Source organism: Mycotypha africana (genome assembly GCF_025528875.1).
Source record: "Mycotypha africana strain NRRL 2978 chromosome Unknown BDF20scaffold_3, whole genome shotgun sequence".
NCBI lineage: Eukaryota > Fungi > Mucoromycota > Mucoromycetes > Mucorales > Mycotyphaceae > Mycotypha > Mycotypha africana.
Window position 1 is genome coordinate 66,022 of NW_026515727.1, and position 17,726 is coordinate 83,747.

General features: G+C 36.1%; 6 protein-coding genes across 6 annotated transcripts; 1 reads left to right on the forward strand and 5 right to left on the reverse strand.

Annotated features, from left to right (window-relative positions):
- Positions 1–1,675: 1,675 nt before the first annotated feature.
- Positions 1,676–3,345, reverse strand: BDF20DRAFT_355070 (uncharacterized protein). Its single transcript, XM_053075265.1, has 2 exons — positions 2,479–3,345; positions 1,676–2,368 (listed from the first exon to the last, which is right to left on the reverse strand). Exons 1-2 carry the CDS (start codon positions 2,919–2,921, stop codon positions 1,774–1,776), a joined length of 1,038 nt encoding a protein of 345 aa, XP_052937731.1. The 5' UTR covers positions 2,922–3,345; the 3' UTR covers positions 1,676–1,773.
- A 562-nt stretch (positions 3,346–3,907) lies between these two features.
- On the reverse strand, positions 3,908–7,986 carry BDF20DRAFT_815946 (uncharacterized protein; the record flags this gene model as incomplete). Its single annotated transcript, XM_053077121.1, has 8 exons — positions 3,908–4,136; positions 4,221–4,436; positions 4,510–4,886; positions 4,957–5,367; positions 5,455–6,604; positions 6,664–7,391; positions 7,464–7,562; positions 7,630–7,986. 8 exons carry the CDS (start codon positions 7,984–7,986, stop codon positions 3,908–3,910), a joined length of 3,567 nt encoding a protein of 1,188 aa, XP_052937732.1.
- Positions 7,987–10,314: 2,328 nt separating this feature from the next.
- Positions 10,315–12,080, reverse strand: BDF20DRAFT_953798 (syntaxin 6, N-terminal-domain-containing protein). The gene is made up of 6 exons (XM_053084898.1): positions 12,006–12,080; positions 11,749–11,924; positions 11,250–11,670; positions 11,059–11,165; positions 10,875–10,969; positions 10,315–10,761 (listed from the first exon to the last, which is right to left on the reverse strand). Exons 2-6 carry the CDS (start codon positions 11,775–11,777, stop codon positions 10,685–10,687), a joined length of 729 nt encoding a protein of 242 aa, XP_052937733.1. The 5' UTR covers positions 11,778–11,924; positions 12,006–12,080; the 3' UTR covers positions 10,315–10,684.
- A 421-nt stretch (positions 12,081–12,501) lies between these two features.
- Positions 12,502–13,956, forward strand: BDF20DRAFT_905122 (auxin efflux carrier; the record flags this gene model as incomplete). The annotated part of the gene is made up of 3 exons (XM_053083119.1): positions 12,502–12,576; positions 12,657–12,982; positions 13,053–13,956. 3 exons carry the CDS (start codon positions 12,502–12,504, stop codon positions 13,954–13,956), a joined length of 1,305 nt encoding a protein of 434 aa, XP_052937734.1.
- A 237-nt stretch (positions 13,957–14,193) lies between these two features.
- Positions 14,194–15,180, reverse strand: BDF20DRAFT_857095 (EAP30/Vps36 family-domain-containing protein). Its single transcript, XM_053080326.1, has 3 exons — positions 15,158–15,180; positions 14,941–15,079; positions 14,194–14,864 (listed from the first exon to the last, which is right to left on the reverse strand). Exons 2-3 carry the CDS (start codon positions 15,065–15,067, stop codon positions 14,401–14,403), a joined length of 591 nt encoding a protein of 196 aa, XP_052937735.1. The 5' UTR covers positions 15,068–15,079; positions 15,158–15,180; the 3' UTR covers positions 14,194–14,400.
- A 320-nt stretch (positions 15,181–15,500) lies between these two features.
- BDF20DRAFT_911120 (autophagy protein Apg6-domain-containing protein) lies at positions 15,501–17,362 on the reverse strand (the record flags this gene model as incomplete). The annotated part of the gene is made up of 3 exons (XM_053083785.1): positions 15,501–15,828; positions 15,924–17,196; positions 17,272–17,362. The coding sequence occupies 3 exons, from the start codon at positions 17,360–17,362 to the stop codon at positions 15,501–15,503; spliced, it is 1,692 nt and encodes a 563-aa protein (XP_052937736.1).
- Between the last annotated feature and the right edge of the window lie 364 nt (positions 17,363–17,726).

Below are 17,726 nucleotides of genomic sequence, written 5' to 3' on the forward strand. Positions count from 1 at the left end.
AAAAATAGTGTTACTGAGGGCTTTTGGCAGTCTTGTTCATTTCTTTATATTTCTTACCCAAAAGGAGACAAAGAGAATATACTAGAACCAATCAAGCTCAGGTTTTACTCATAACTTGGCTTCCCTTGCTTAACACCCAATAAGCATAATAGACAATTTATGCAACAAAGAATACAAAAGTACCAGACAGTCAGATAGATCAGCTTTATACATAATCTCGAGAGCACTCCTTTTTTTTTTTAGTCTGAATAACTCACTTCTCAATATTATCAACTCGCACCTACCCTATTTGTAAAATTTTGGGCAAAAATGTTCGAAAAAAAAAAAAAAGTTAGGATACTGTGCTTATGCATATTCGCACTTGTTGATCTTTGTAATACGCAACAGAAAAGGTCTTTTGAAAAAGTTTGTCAACTCATCTCAGTAATTTAATAAAGCTAATCCAACTTTTATAATCAAAATGTCAAATAGTTAGCCTTTTTAAGTGAATATAATCATATAAAGACTACCAGTCTATTATCAATATAGATTGCCTCTTCTCATTTCTAACTGATATAATTATTTTGCTTTGGCCTAGCTTTACACTATAATGGTAACGATAGAAAACTATTATCTCCGTAATGTAATGTTAGATGCGTATAAGTGGTTATTATGATATTTCTGCTGTGTATAGTTGCTACTGCTATGGAATACCTAGCACACATCACTCGATATTAGGTCACAGATGTAGGCAGGATCTTTGAAGGTACAGAAAAACAATGCAGAGTCGCGTTGTTTTTACGAACATGTTTTGTTAAATCTTGAATGTGTACAACATACGCGTTAGAATGCAAACTTCATGCTTGAGTATGAATAATTAGAGCTCGCACGTGGTCTAGCATGGTATCATCATTGCTTGCTTTCCTCAAATGTAGCCCGAAAAATACCTATTTAGTCAAGTGTCGTTTCCAACATCGAAAAGTTGCAAAACTCTTTTGTCATTTCCCATTTTGATTTGTCCACCGAGCCTTCTCTATCATCATTTCTATGGTGATAGCAATCTGATGAGCGTTTGAAGACTGTAAGAAGTCTACGCTGTTAGCTGGATTACGACAATGTACAGAAGCTACAACAAAAGTTTTGTAAAGTAGATTAAGGTGCTAGAAACAACAAAAGTACTATCAGCGAATTCGACAAATAAAAAGGACAAACATCTTATTTATACGCAATATGCCTCAAATTCAGTATTAAATATTCAGTCTTCAGTATGAAGCTTCATCACACGCTTCTTCTAAGAGTGAGGTTCACATAAAAGTCCTTATAATGTGTAACTGCCGGTGTTGAAATCAATCAATGCCAAATCAAGAATGCACCTTCCACTCAACTAACTTTAAATCGTTTGATATAGTAGACCGAAAGAATATAGCATGCCTTGTATCTTTAGATGAAAAATCATCATCTTTTGAAGATGTGTGAACAATGTCATATATTGTTACGCAGAAGATTGCATTATAGTACCTGTCCTTGTATATAAAACTATTCATATAGAGGTAAGCAATGGTATAGAAGAAGAAAATAATTACCGACAAAATTTTTGAAGAAGCAATCTATTAAGCGTAAATTCCTACGTCTTATAGACGAGAGCAAAGTTACTCAACGATTGTTCCGGTAGATGAGACCCAACTGTCATGTAAATATAGTCATAATCTTATGCTAGTATTTCTTTATTGACAATGCAAAGACGATAATGCATCTAATTATTCACAAATTCGATATAAGTTATAAAAAGAGGAACTACAATTCTGCGATTTTAACGACTTGCTTGCCAAAGTTCTTTCCATGCAAAACATCCACTAACGCTTGAGGAACGCTTTCAATACCTTCCGCGACAGATTCTCTATATGAGATTTTACCATTCTTGATCCATTCAGTTACTTCTTTCCTAAATGATTCTTGCATTTCAAGGCTATCACTGACGATAAAACCACGGATTTCCAGTGATTTCGCAATAACTTGCATAAGATTACGGATACCATAAGGTTCAGTGGTATTGTATTGAGAGATCATACCGCAGCAGACAATTCTAGCAAACTTGTTACAATGGCTAATTACATCCTCCAGCATCTTACCACCAACATTTTCAAAGTAAATATCAATACCGTTTGGCAAAAGCTCTTTAAAGGCTTCTTTCGTATCTTGCGTCTTGTAATTGAATGCGCCGTCAAAGCCTAATTCCCTTAAGTAAGCAACTTTTTCATCTGAACCAGCAGATCCAACGACGTGTAAACCAAGAATCTTTCCCATTTGTCCAACAAGCTGACCAACAGCACCTGAAGCTGCAGAAACGTAGAGACTCTCTCCCTTTTTAGGCTTACCAAACTTTTTCAGCCTACAATTGAAGGATCAAACAACAGAGAGACAGTACGTTAGTACGGTTGATTAAAGCAAAATAAAAGCCAGCGTAATGGATTTGAGTTTCACTTTTTCTAATATAATTACCCAACGTAGGCAGTCATGCCAGGCATACCAAGGACTCCTATATAGTTTGTGAGAGGGATTTTGGAAGACTTGGCTTCATTGCGTACTTCCAACATAGGCATAAGCTCCTTGGGAACAAGAGTATATTCTTCAAACCCGACCATACCATAGACAATATCCCCCTTTTTAAACTTGTCGTTGTTGGATTTGATCACTTCAGACATGCCATGGCCATTCATAGGCTCGTTTACAGTGAAAGCAGGAGAATAAGACTTGACATTGGCATCACGCATACGGCCACGCATGTAGGGATCCACAGATAAGCATAAATTTTTGACAAGGACAGCTCCTTGAGGAATATCAGCATCAAGGTCAATTTCGTCTTTCTTAATGACCATATGCTCTCCAACCTCTGGGTAACCAGTAGGGATTTTGGCAAAAATGATTTTAGTATTGGAAACCATTTTAATATCGATTATTATGCGTTATATGTGAAAAGCAGGGAAAATGAATATGTGGGGATTCATCAACAGAATGCTTCACTTTTATAGAACGCTAACCAAACTTTGTAGAAGACTCCGCATTGTTGGATTAATAATCGAAAAGTTCTAGTGTTCGTTCGAAGTTTAATGTTTATTTGTTCAACCTTAAGAGCAATATTGCCCAATGCCCGGAAGTTCATTTTATCCGAAACAACGTACACTTTACACTCATTAACAGAACAATTGGTTTTCAATTTTTGCACCAGAAGCAAAGAAGGGTCAGATATATTTACACTGTGGAAGCATTCAAGGTACCACTAAGTTTTGACTCACAAGTATTTTGCATTCCAAACATTATTTAGTTTTTCTATGAGATAGCTTGCTGCTCTACAGACATCTAATAGATTCTCAAATCATTAATTGCGAATAACAAAATATATCTGTCAGTTCCAAGCTTAACAATACAATAGATCACTTCAGTCACAGCATTTCGGCTATCAATTACATTATCATTTTCATCTTAACCTCAAATAAAGTCAGAAAACAATAAATTTGTTCTACATTGTCATAATTGAAATAATCTTTTGTAATAGCAAAGTTCAATCGTTGCCATGTCTAGAAACAGTACATAAACTTTCAAAACAGTTTGAACGGTGCAATTTACGCCTGATCTTTCAAGATTCAAATATGCTCTCAGCACAGTATAATATTACAGCAAGTAGAAGGGGGAAAAAATCAAGGAGCAGTGACCTCCATTAGTTTAAAGCAAAATGTGCTTATTGGATTCAATACATACATTCGACATGTACGAGCTGGTCTGAGTAATAGGTATGTTTTTGCCGCATTTGTTAAATTACGTAGAAATTATACACAATAATTTGCTGAAAATGATAGTAAAAACGACAAATACACTTGATAAAAGGTACAGTAATTTCTTTCCACCAAATTCTGATTTTTGGAATAACCGATTAGCCCGACGGTTTTTGTTGTGTGGTATCATACATACGAATTATTCTTGTTTGATCGTTTTCATTCTGAGCAAATGCATAACCACGAGATTGTTTTAGCCTTTGAATTTTACGCACTTTGTTCACAGCGCGTCTGAAACGGTCCATACGAGGTCTGTAATCTGGAAAATTAAACTTTTGAATTTCCTGAATGTAATGATAACTTTGAGGTCTGTACATTCGCTTAGCGCTATAAATTGCATATATAAAAAAATGTTAAGTAAGACAGTGATCGATTATCGCTCCTATTTGCTAGCAATAAGTTTGAGCTTACTATTTCCACACGTAATCACGTAGAATACAAGCCAAAGGTACCGCAATAATAAACAACCAAAAGTTAATGTTTCCATAAAGACGTGGCACAATATTGTAGTATTCCATAAATATTTCCCAAGGAAGTAAAGGACCAACATAAGCAACTAATGGAAGGAAAATAAACCAAATAACCATTGAGCCTGGAATGGCTAGAAAAGTATATTTTGTCCAAATACTAATTGACAATAAAAGGATACAGTGATGAGTAAACTTCATAATGCTTGTTGTTGCTTACACAAACTGCTTACTCTGATATTAAAGCTGCTTTCCATACAATGGTGGCCAAGGTTGCCGTAAAGATGGTAGTTCCTACCCACCATTGTCCACCTGAATATCCATTCTGGAAAACCGAATCATCGATGAAAGCAGCCATGCCAATAAAATACAGCATGGCAGAATGATAAACAGCATTGATAATCCAGCCCCAGAACCTCTTTTGATTGAAAAATTCATTCGACTGACCTAGCATGTACATTTGAGGGTACTTATCCAAAAGCCGTGCAGATGTAAATTGGTCAAATATACCCACAGCCATGGGTGGTAAGAAGGTGAAGAACACATTAAAACAGGACATCGTCCAAGATTCATATAGTGTTTGTCCTGAGAAGCCATTGAAAATTGCATACTACAATTAATTAGAATATCGATATATCAATAATAATCTGATAATTAGACCTGATTCAAAAAATACCCACCCAAAATTGTGTCAAGTACATCGCTACATTTTTGTAAAAGTAAAAGAATATCATTTTACTCAACCTCTGATAAGCCCAAGAACCATGGACCAAGAGTAATTTTTTTAAAAATCGGAATTGAGAAATGGCAAAATCTGCACTTCGGGCCGCTTGTAAACCTTCGACACCGCTAATACCAACACCCACGTGAGCAGCTTGAATCATTGATACATCATTAGCACCATCGCCAATAGCCAAAAGAATAGATTTCGAAAACTTTTTTACAACCTTAACTACCAATGCCTTTTGTAACGGAGAGACACGGCAACAAACAACTGCTTTACAACGTGTAGCAACTTCAAAAAAGGTTCTTTCGAGATCTTTCTCCAAAGCATACGTTAGCGCCTTTCCTTCAATAACGAAAGCAAATGACTACACATACAATAAAACCTGAATTAGTACATCAATATTAATTGCTACTTTCTTTGTTCGACTACGCCATCTATTCGAACCACATACATCATGCGAAGAATGCTTTGACACGGTCATAATGTGTGCTAATTTTTCTTCCAGAAAAATTTTGGTAGCTGAGTGATCCTGCTCATCGCAAATAATCAAATCCATCTCTTCTGTCAATAATTTGCAACTATATCCGATATTAATAGCTGTTTCTTGTCTGTCGCCTGTCAGTACCCATACTTTTATATTGGCCTCATGCAATGTATGAATTGTCTCAGGCACTCCGTCTTGTAGCTTATCTTCGATAGCTGACGCGCCTAACAGAAACATGTCCTTTTCTATCAATTCTGCGGCATCATCCAATTCTTGAGCACGGTTAATCAAAGTTGTTGATGCTTTATCATAAATAGTTGACCATTTTTTATATTCTTCTTCTGGAATATCGCGCATAGCAAAACATAAAGTGCGGAGTCCTTCCGATGCAAAATTCTCTAGATGCTCAAGTGTTGATTTAGTGTATAAATTGCGATGCTGATTAAGCCGTTCCAAAATAACGGTGTCGGCACCTTTACAATACAATTTGATTTTGCCGTCTGGGCCACGCACAACAACTGACATTCGCTTTCGAGTTGAATTGAATTCGCAGACATTTAAGATTTGATATTCTTCTTCTATACCTCGTCTGGAACAAATAATAGTGTGGGGCTTTCTAGCAATGAATTTGTAATCAAAAATCTCGTTGGCACCCTTTACAAGTGCACCTTCATCAGGTGAAGAGGCTTGGTATATGATTTTCCCATTTTCTTCATTAACTTCGGGAATAACAGTGTGGCATGTCATAAGTGAGGTGAGGAATTCATTAAGTATGTATTGTCGGTCTTGGTTTTCGGTAGACGTATTCTCGAGGTGTAATTGTAACTGCCCGAACGAATATTGTCCGTGGGTATCGTTATCAGATATAGGTCGTTTATCCGGATCAGGATAGGTTGCGTAGGATAAGCCAGCGATGGAGCACTCGCGGAATTCCATTTCGTTACAGGTTAAGGTACCTGTTTTGTCGGAAAACACATACTCCACTTGACCAAGCTCTTCGATGAGGCTGCTGCTACGAGCGACGGCAGGTGTGTCTGTTTTTTCATAATATATGTCCAGGTCGTTGTCTATCATAATAGCCTGAACATATTTGACAATTTCCATTGTAACCATAAGACTATAATTATTGCCAATCAAAAAGTTGCTCTAGCTATATACTTTCATTATTTTCGTTACCTGATTGGAATAAAACTGTTGAATAGAATCATAAATGTTAAAATGTTCAATCCAAATTCTTTGCCACGTTCAGCTATTGGAATCATAATATAGTCTCTTTTATCTCCTTCTTTGATAGACATTGCTAAATTACCAACTGAACATAATACACTCATAGCAACTAACATGGCGAATAAATAGAGAATATTTCTGTTCGTGATACGCGTAACATTCGATACTTTTGTAGGTTTTTTACTCGAGTTTAACATCAGCTTTGTTTCATGTCCTGTAAAGACAACAATACCGTATACCCAGCTTGTATTTCTGAGTTGAGCTCCTCTGAGCAATAAAACGCTCGGATCTAATGGTAAGTCTTTTGATTTTCCGGAGTCAGAATGTGTTGTGGTAAGCGTTCCATCATAGTTGTAGAGTCGGTTATTGGGTTGCTCTGACTTGATTATGCCAGACATTGTAGCAATTTGCTGCGGTGATATGTTGACGGCAGTTTCTGGTAGTGCTTGCTTTATCTTCAAATTCACTTCGCCATCCAAATTACTAGTCTCAATATAGCATAATCCTTCTGGCTCAGAACTGCTCAGCAGGATCAAATCGGCTGGGAAAAACTCTGTATTGTCTATACGACATATGTCGCCCACTCTAAGTTCGTGCCATCGTTTGTCAACAAATTTATTACCTTCAAGAATCTTACATTTTCGCCTGTTCAATTCTCTATCTGATTTATGCACGCCCTACAGGTTAATCGTGATCAACACCTGTTCTGGTCCTTCGCCTGCTGTTATTCAATGTAATAGTAAACTTACGAAATCCTCAATAATTTCTTTGATCGCTGTGATAAGTAATACTATAACAAGGGGTAAAATGGTTGTATATCTTGACGTTGGTGAGATATTGGGTATTTGCTAAGCAAATACAAAAGGGACCGTAAACGCACAGCTCTGTAGACTCGATTACATGAATTTTTGTTACCTGAATGCCAGATATGAACAAGAAGAAAATATTTGCTGATTTACTGAATTCGACATATAAGAACTTTGGTAAGAAAGTAATAAAATTGTATTTGGCTGTGGATACAGAGTTTGACGGAAAACGTTGCTGATCGTTAAGTTCTTCATTGTTCACGTATATTATTCGTGGAGCTTCATCCGTAGAATGTTTATTAAACTTGATCAAACTCAGCAATGAATCTTTGATAAGGGTGCTTTTACGGTATTTTCTTTGTTTTTTGCCCGTTTCTTTTAGTGTGGAGCGTTGAAATTGTCTTATATCAGATGAACTACAACTGCTGCTTATGTGTGTTTTGTCGTCATCCAATTTTGTTTTCATGATAGTCGAATCATCTATGGGTATATATTCTTCTTCTGTACGATCAACCATCAAGTCTGTAGGTTCATCAGCTCCAATATAGTTTGAGAATGAATAGTCAGGTACGAATGCTGAAGGGTTGTTGAAGTCATGCGAATTGTTGAAATTTTGTGGTGATGGCGGCACTTTCCTTTGTAATAGACCAATACCTTCTTCAAAATCCTCTGGAAATTGTCTATTGTCGTTTATACTATCCCAACCTAGCATTTTTAAGAGAATAGAAACGTGAGATCACAAGTTCTTCGATGTACCCCACATTTCGTGCTTTACTCGTATTAAGAGATTGTAATTGACTAAAAGAAGGAGGCGCTGCTAATGGTGTTTCATCTTCAGCGCTATTTTGACTATTGCCTGCAATTTGTGGGTAGTTCTGGCATTTTGGACCCATAATTAGTAGACAATTTTTATAAGAGAAAACTAGTCTTTTCCAGTAAATGCTCAATAATTTGATATTAAAAAAAGGGGTTTCAAATTAATAAAAATAAATAGGTATAAGTCAGTTATTATAGTTGCTGCCTTTTTAATGAAAAAGGTTGTATTGACTATGTATATAGGTAATAGTTATGCGTACAAATGAAAGAGGAAAGCCATCGCAAAGCACTTCCACTTGCTCAAATCACAAAATAATGGTAGCCTAAATTGCTCGACAGCCGCCAATTACGGAACGGTTTAAAAAACTTACTGGGCGAACTTTAAAAAAGATAAGTGTCTTTAAAACTAATCCTTAGGAGACAATACCATATACTCTTAACTATTATACAGTTTTTTTTTCGTCAAGAAAAAAGGAAGCATCAGGCTACAATAAAAAAGAGTAGTATTTGTGAAGCTTTACTAACTTTGAAGATATTTGAATCGAATGTATTTCCAACACTATTAAAATATTGATATAATAACAGTGTAGATGCTTGACATACACCAAAAAAAAAAAAAAAACCGCTGCTTTTTATAATGTTTTCTTCATAGGCATAAGTATAGGTAGCCTCCATCGCTTTGCATGCCTCACTAATGGAGTCACTATAGCCATTACATTCACCTTCTTCATAGGATAGTGTAAATACGGAAAGTTATCTGAACGTAAGCAAACACTAAAGTCACCAAGTGTCTCAAGCAATTAGAATTAGTTATGTGTTGTCTAAAATAACTCGACATATGGAGTACCAGAGTTTTATTTGATGATAGAGTATATGCAGACAGACCAATGAAATATGATAAATGTATATGCTATGAGCGCGTGAAAGGCACAAACATAAAATTAAAGAAATGCTTTAATACTTACATGTGAGGTGTAATATCAAAAGTTAGAGTTGAGCAAAATAACACATCTGACAGAAAAAATAGCGTTCTTGAGGGCTTTTGGCAGTCTTGTTCATTTCTTCACATCTCTTACCTAAAATTTTTACAGCCAACGGCTGTGAGCTCATGTACCTTTTCTGGCTGAGAAAGATACAGCATATACATCTGGTAGTAGCAAAGTTCGAGCAACTAGGCCAGCAGAAGAATCCATGAGTTAGAACAAAAAGAGGCGAACCATGACACTAAAACACAATGTATGATAGCCGGCATAAGCATATGTTTAGACAAGTGTTACTGTAAATATGCTTGAGACTGAATAGATCTTGACAGAAGTTGTATTGTAGGTTTCCTTTTATTTTTCTCTTCATTAAGTTGCATGCCTGTATCTTTTAACTGTATGATCTTTGCTATTGCGGCACTGCTAACACTTGGCCCGCTATCATAGAGATAGTGGACGTCCAGCTGTGATCAAAGTGATGACTAGCAATCCACATCCAAAATGTCTACCAAGAAAGTAAATCCAATGCTACACACGAAAAATGACCTGAAGAATATAAAAAGCCATACAAAGTAATGGTGATAAGCATAATCAAATCAAAAGAGTACTTAGATGAGCGAGGCGTCGGGAACTAAGTCATCCACTATTTATTTAATCGGCTATTCGCCAATTGAAATATTATCAATCCCCACATTTTAAACAGCTAACCCACGGGCATGCTCGCCTTTAAAACTTTATTTATAGACCTTTTGAATTATCATTAGTTTTGCATAGGCACCGATAATAATGATCAAATAAAGTCGCTTTATCCATACTACGCTCTTTTATCAGCTTGGCATTGCCCCTTCCGGACGTAAGCATCGCTGCTTAAGTATGGACGCTTACTCATTTCAAAATTGTGGTGATATTGCCTCAATGAGTTGTATAGTATTATCTCCTATGTAATCTCAATATTCTTTTGCTTTACTCTGTACGTTTTCCTTTTCATGTTTAAATTCTTATTCAAAAGAGAAAAAAAAAAAAAAATAATAAAAATGTATGTCTTTAAAAACAATTAAAGAAATGAAAAGAACAATATATTGCGTTTAGCTCAATTTTAGTATTCAATGAAGATTGTTCTGAGTAGAACCCTTCGTTTATACCTAAATCTAGAAATAACTGGTCTTGCAGTTCCGTCAATGCAAAATTTCTTTTTCCGAGTCTTCTCCTCACCGTAAAATTTACATATGATGAAAGATTGGATGGTTGCTCACATACAAACACTCTGGAACTTTTATCAAGCAATAGTCCATAGATTGCTAATTGGTAAAGATAGTTTTTGTTGAATTTCAATCTGAACGTATCCACTGTTTGAAAGAAGTTTTTTCTTCAAATTATCATAACCAATATCAGTAAAATGATGAGAATGATGATCAAACAACAAATGCAGTAACCTGATTTCGATTCTAAATTTGTGAATTTTCAGTTTTTTTTTGTTCTGTTTTTTTTTCATTAAAAGATATTGCTTGGAAAAAAAAAAAAAAACAAAAAAAAACACCACCTTATTTTAATTGCTTACCTTCTTCTTGCTTTAAGATGGTTGTTACTCTTCGCATAGCCTGTTTTAATCGTCCCTCTGAATGATCCACTTGGTCGTGCAGTTCATCTAAAATACTGTATAAAAACATCGAAGCGAAAATCAAAACGAAATAATTGCATAAGCTTTAGTGAACAATATTAAATAAAGTATAAAGCAGACCTACATCACTTGATCATCTAGCTCCTTATGCATGGTTCCTGCAATTTCTCGCAAGTTCACTATAGTGCCTCCCATAGCATCCAAATGTTGATCTTGTTCTTGCATAATCATCTAAAAAGCACAATTAGACAATTAATGAAGATAAACTATATCTGGTTAGGATGTATTGTTGTGAATATTAAAGAAGACATTTACAGATTGTTGTTGTTGTTGATTTTCAATAAATATACTATTATCATTTTGGGCTGTTTGATAGGGTTTGCTGCTACCGCTTGAGCTTTCGTAGCTGCTGTCATAAGGATTATTGGTTTTTTTCTTACTCGGTGGGTTGGCTAAAGTGTGGCGAATATTTCGAGTAAAACTCCTTGACTGTTTTATGAACTTTCCTCGTTGATTCAAATCTTGCGCTGTCAAATGAAATTGGGAAGGATTTTGTGAGGCAGCTTGCAGCGCCTCATCTAAATCATCCAAATCCTGATCAATGCCCTCAATTGCAGCATTCAATTCTTCTGCAGTCCATAACAATTCTTGATTTTGGGGCGATGAGACGGTTTGTTGAATTCGTTTCCAAGATTCGAATAAATTGTGTGCATTGCTGAGTTGCGTTTCTACTTGGCTGAAAGGCAATTGTTTAGTGTAGTTAAAATACTGTTAACGGCATAAACGTACTTCTACAGCTGTTAAGCTATCGTACCCTTTGACAACTAAGAAAGGATCCTCCATTTGTTTAGCTTGAAAACCGATGCATAAAATATGAGTTCAAAAAACTGAATAATCTTTTCGTCGATTATGGTGTGCTCAGTCTTGAGATAAAATGCTGAGTTAAATTTTGGGAACTGCAAGACAATTTTGTTTATACTTTTTGTGGACCTGAGTTGACAGAAGCATGTTAACTATCTGAATGACAACGCTTCCTGATATTGTAAGATCTTTTTTCTGAGCAAAGCATACGTGGTATTACGCTTGGAGTTGTAAGCTTTTGCGGGAAGGTACAAGTTGCAGACTGTAGAGTAACCTTGCTTATCGAAAACGAAGGAAGAATGAAAAAAAAAAAAAGAGAAATAATGTTTTCCAAAAGATTGTATATGTATGTATTGCATCATTTTAAAGATCAATAACATAATTGATCTCTCATTGTACAAAAATTGATAGGCGAGCCGCTTTTCTAAATTGTTGAATTCACAAAGAAAGAATATAAGCTACCTAATACTTTCCTGCTGTTTTCTTCCTTCTAACTTTATTACTCCATTTATTTTGTTATAGCCTACTAAATATTCGATTGAATAGACCTACTTCGAATCTACAATGCTTGAACTTGTTATATCTTCTATTCAGGTATTCATACTGATAGACAAGGCTCATAGTCTGTTTTTCAAATTTTAAGGTCGTACGCATAAATTAATTGTGTACACAATGCCATTTCATTATCCATGTCAATTAGGCTATTATGCAGGTAATGGTGATCGTCCTTAGTGGTGCCTTTTTGTCCTATAAGGGATACATCGACGAAGATAAACAAAAGGTATAGTTGCTTTCTGCTCTAATTTTAGTAACACTATGCTATCGTCGATGAATATTTTTCTAACAGCATGGTAAAAATAGTGGCTTTCTAAATTGAACCTGACTTTCTTCACACCCTGCTTATTGTTTTCCAACATTGCGTCTGTCATATCCTTAGATAAGTTTACTCGATATTGGCCTATCCCTATATTTTACTTTACTTTCGCTACTTTGTCATGGTTTCTGTGCCATTTGATCACTCCTTTCTTCAGAGTCAGTAATCTTTACAAACGGTTCATCACAAGTTGTGTAGTTTTCAATAACGCAAACTCCCTACCTGTGGCCATTATATCAAGTTTAGCTGTATCAGAAGCAGGCAAAACATTATTCTGGGGCGATGATGATAACCAAAAAAATGTCTCTTCAAGGTAGTTTGCTCTTCCTCTGGCACTCAGGAATTAATATGACAGATTAACAAAGCCTCGTCTTTTTATGTAGAGGTATTGCTTATGTGTTGTTCTTTGGACTTTTCAGTAATTTATTAAGGTGGTCATATGGCTATAATATATTGAAAAATGAAGATGAAGATGAAGATGAAAATACAGTATTTGAGGATGAATCATCTTGCTCTTCTGTTCCTAAAGGCAAGACGACGTCTTACGGTTCAGTGACAGAGGACAATAATCGACGAAAATATTCCAATGTATCTTCGTCAACCTCTACTAGTTCCTCTTCCGGCAGCCAACAGCGAAAAAACCAGCAAAAGGAATCTACCACTCTCTTGAATTGTAACAGTAAAAATAGTGAAGACTCTCCGCTACCTTTGATAGCCATCAAAAAATTCTTTATCTCGATTGATAAATTCATGTCCCCGCCTCTTTATGCTGCAATTCTTGCCATCATGGTAGGGATCACTACACCTTTGAAAACACTACTCTACGATGAAGACAAGTTTCTTTATGTGTCTTTTACGAAAGGTATTGAATCATGTGGAAAGGCATCCATCCCATTAGTACTGGTATGTCTTGGTGCTCAACTCAAATGCATTCGGCAGTCCCAGAAGGATGGGTCTGTCACGCCACCAGAATATCGCAAACCGGTCTTTCTTTCCATCTTTATTCGTAATCTTATTATGCCCTGCTTCGTGCTGCCTATTGTTTACTTTTTTGCACGTTTCGGTGGGGGGTTTTCAAAGTTACAAAGTGATCCAATGTTTATTGTTAGTATGATAGTGGTAGGATGCACGCCTACAGCCATCAATTTGGCACAAATAACACAGGTGAATGGTGCTTTTGAGAGAGAGATGCTGAGTGTACTCTTTTGGAGTTATGGTCTCGTTTGTATACCCATTAGTACGTTTGTTATTTTTTTGGGCCTTTTGCTGGTCAAACATGTATTTTAAATTTCCTTTTCGCTATATTTTCTTTTTTATTCATCATCTATAAATACATAGCATAGGCAAAGTCTTATATTTCTTGTAGTTTGCTTTTGACTTAGTAGCTTTCACTCGTCTATTTTGAACATGTTAGAAGTTCGCTTAAACCTTTTGTCGCTTTAATATTATCGAAGAGTTTTGTCCGAGATAAAGTAGCCTGGTATCCAATAAAACTCTTGATCACCGAATTTATCCAACCAAGCAATGCCGTCTTGCAGTAAGTGTTGCTTTAAGGATTGATATAATTTAGTTAAAGTGCTTCTTTAATGTAAAAACTCATTTCACAGTACTACTAACTTACAGTCGCTGTTTTGATTCGAACATCTGACCATCCCAGTTCCTTTCTAATCATATCACGATCTACATAGCCAGTTTTCTATCAAATTCGTCACCAAGTTCTTGTTATAAGCCTCATGGCGTTCCTTTATCATTTAAACAGAATCTGACGTCAAATGAGAAACTTACCTGTGCTAATAACAGTAGGCTGGATTGATCTTTATCTAACTCTTTCGGTACCGATCTAACTAGCTTTCTATTTCCAATTTGCAATACTTCATAGCCACCACTTAATGGCTTCAGTATTTTTATGGCTCGTATGATATCATCTTCTATAATTTGTGGCAGGTCGTTCTCTTTTTTCAAGAGAAAGCCACTTCCACTTCTATGCAGTAGAAGGTTGCTGCTGCTGGTTCCTCTCTTTGCATTACTGCGGCTAGTAATGCCTCTCATCAATTTAACACGCCTTAATACTTCTTCTAATTCTGTTAGCCCTCCATCATTGTCTCTACTGGTAATACATGCTTCAATAACTTGTACACCCAATTCGTAATAAAAATCACCTACGCCCAAAAGGTCCGCCCAGAATCCCTTATTCGCTATCAAGAAGCATTTAATATTAATAATTGTTCTCATAACGGTCTAAACGTTGCAATTGATATATTCTCCCATTACAGGCTAGAGGATCAACACCAATATTAGCACACATGCGTTGGAAGTGAGAACGAAATGTGGGATCTTTCCGTATATCTTTCTGGTGTTTTTGTGCAAAGTCTTGCAAGCTTGATTTGAAAGTTTCCATCTGCTTTTGAAGCTATTGTTCAGGTACATTCTAATATATTAATTAGACGGAACGAAAAATACAAAGAAATAAGTTATCATCATATATCACCTGTTCAAGCTCTTTCGCTGCAATAGAATCGCCTATTTGTTGGAAATCTCTCTATTGACACATTACAAATTGTTAAGCCATCTGATCCTTTGTCAACAAAGAAGCAATGGAAAGGTATAATCACCCACTTCTATCCGTTCTCTATTTTTAGCATTAGCATATCCAACGTTTCTTCGCCTCATTGTGAGTTGTTAATTTAGAACTTATATGGAGCCAAGTAGAACAGAAAAAGAGAATTCAAATTTTCTGTAACTGAAATGCTTTCCTTATTCATGCAGCAAGGACTGAACACAAAAAAAAAAATGATATATTTGACTGTTTCGAGGTATAGCAGCATACAAATTTACACTAATGTTTTCTTCGTTGACGCATTCAAAACCGAGGTTTCTTCAGAAATTGTGGCTCTACTTGCAAAGACCAATATCCACTTCATATTTGTCAACATATACTTCAATGCTTTTGTCCAGAGCTCATCCTGATTGAATTGTATACGTATTGACAAATCTCCGATTTTATCTTTGTTGATACGATACGGTAGCCTAATAGTTTTATCTTTCTCTTCAGCATAATCAGTTAATTGCTTTAAACAATTAAGTACAGCCACCATAGCATGATCGAACCGCCTATTCAGAAAGAACATTTTATTGATACCAAAGTCTCCAGAGCCGTACCTGACGATAATAAATAGTAACAGACAGATCAGTTTGAGATTCCTCTCTTTCCCTCTCACCATAAGGCTAAATTTTTCTTTTTTCTTTTTGCTTACAATTCATACGATACAACACTGTCGCCATCTATTTTCTCTACTCTTGAGAACGATCCCATTGGTACCAGTCGATATGTTTTAAATTGAAATCTCAACTTATTAGCTACTGTATAAAGTAAGAGAAGAGTCTGCCCCCAGGCTGCATTTATTTCACTCCAATCCACCACATGTGTTCCTGCTCTACCCAATCTGAGTCCATTAATCGTACCAAACGGACCATCATGGCTTATACAAAAAGCATCATTATATACGACTGTCTTCTGTAATCTTTCGTATTGCTTTACGTCATGATCGTATTTAATGTTCATAGAGTCTCTTTCATATTGAAATGCTTGCAGTTGAAGTTGATAATCATTGGCTTGTTCCCAAAACTCTTCTTCCCTCTGATTCAATGATGCCATTTGTTCATTTAATGCTGCCAACTGTAAGTCTAACGCTGCTTCTTCTTCCTGAAGCTTGAGTAACTCAATGGACGCTTCTTCTTCGGCCAGCTTCAATTCTTCCACTTGCTTGCACAACTCCTCTTCCTCCTCGGACGTGATACGGCTTTCTTTGACCCTCTTTAAGAATTCAATGTAGCAATCACGTTCCTTACTAGCGTCTGACATTTGCTTTTCTAGAGTTTCGAGTAATAGGTCGGTACATTCTTGGCATAAAGGATGTTCAATACTGGATTTTGAAGACATAAGTTCGAACATTCGGTTAGTAACTTTCAGTCGATGAAATAAGGTATTGTTGTTCTTTGTGTTTTCAGCAGTTGCAGCAGTTAGAGTTGTACTCGTTGTGGGTGTGCCTACAATGATTGCGGGTGCAGCAATATTATTCGGGTTGCCACTGTTATTAGTAATACGAGCAGTGGTATTATTTCTTATGATTGCATCTGAAATAGTCTGGTTTTGAGTAGTAGTAGTGGATTGCTGGACAAGTTGATTCTGAAGCGCTTTAGATGAAGACGAACGGGAGGAAGAGGAAATAGGTGCGGTGGAACTAGTAGGGTAAACCGCTTGCCGAGGTAATACTACAAAAGATTCTGATGGTGCTGAAAGGTGGGAGGCCGTTTTATCTTCTATGTTACTATGGCCTTTGCTCGAACTATGGTGGTATCTATTATCCTGGAGTTGCTGTTGTTGTTGCTGGCTGTACGTAGATATAGTTGGTTTTATACCAATAATACGTCGGTTATGTAAAGGTGAAAGGTGGTGTTGCTTTTTAGTAGTTGTTTTGAATTGTTTATGCATTTCGACTTCATGCTCTTCTTCCGCTATTAAAGGAGCTATGTAACAATAATAATTGCAATCGTTAATGGACATTTACTTTCTGAGAAAGCAATCTCTATACTTCAATGTACCAAGTAACATGTCTGCAGATGCTTGATCCATGTTAAGAAGTGAATCGTCAATCCTTAAGGGCTGCTTACAGCGCTGGCACTTGAAGGACATGATTATGGGTATATATAAAAGTAGTTTAATTGAGCAGAGAAGCGAAACAACAAGAGAGGTATTTCAGAACTGCATAATTGAATGGCATTCTTTCATTTCATGCCGCGAGCGGAGAAAAAAGAATAAATGGGATAAGACAGAGCAAGAAACGTTTACATAGCAGTGCCACAATATGCACTTGAAATTATAATTGTCAAGCAAAACGAGAACACTTGATTTCGTTAAACTTTTGTACGATTAATACATAGAAAAGTAACCTTTGTTTGAGGATCACTTTATTTTTGAAATAGCTTTTGTACGTTGATGGTAAAACTTTGGAAAGCAATAAATAAGGGGTTTTGGCATGTTGTATACACTTATTACT

What these genes read in the sequence shown, in the direction of transcription:
- BDF20DRAFT_355070 (XM_053075265.1), bottom strand. Translation starts at nt 2,921, where the DNA reads ATGGTTTCCAATACTAAAATCATTTTTGCCAAAATCCCTACTGGTTAC. An exon ending in GGCATGACTGCCTACGTTGG is followed by an intron (nt 2,369 to 2,478) that starts GTAATTATATTA and finishes CTTCAATTGTAG; the next exon opens with GCTGAAAAAGTTTGGTAAGC.
- BDF20DRAFT_953798 (XM_053084898.1), bottom strand. Translation starts at nt 11,777, where the DNA reads ATGGAGGATCCTTTCTTAGTTGTCAAAGG. An exon ending in CCTTTCTTAGTTGTCAAAGG is followed by an intron (nt 11,671 to 11,748) that starts GTACGATAGCTT and finishes ATTGCCTTTCAG; the next exon opens with CCAAGTAGAAACGCAACTCA. An exon ending in CATCTTAAAGCAAGAAGAAG is followed by an intron (nt 10,762 to 10,874) that starts GTAAGCAATTAA and finishes TCACAAATTTAG; the next exon opens with AATCGAAATCAGGTTACTGC.
- BDF20DRAFT_857095 (XM_053080326.1), bottom strand. Translation starts at nt 15,067, where the DNA reads ATGGAAACTTTCAAATCAAGCTTGCAAGACTTTGCACAAAAACACCAG. An exon ending in TGGTGTTGATCCTCTAGCCT is followed by an intron (nt 14,865 to 14,940) that starts GTAATGGGAGAA and finishes GCTTCTTGATAG; the next exon opens with CGAATAAGGGATTCTGGGCG.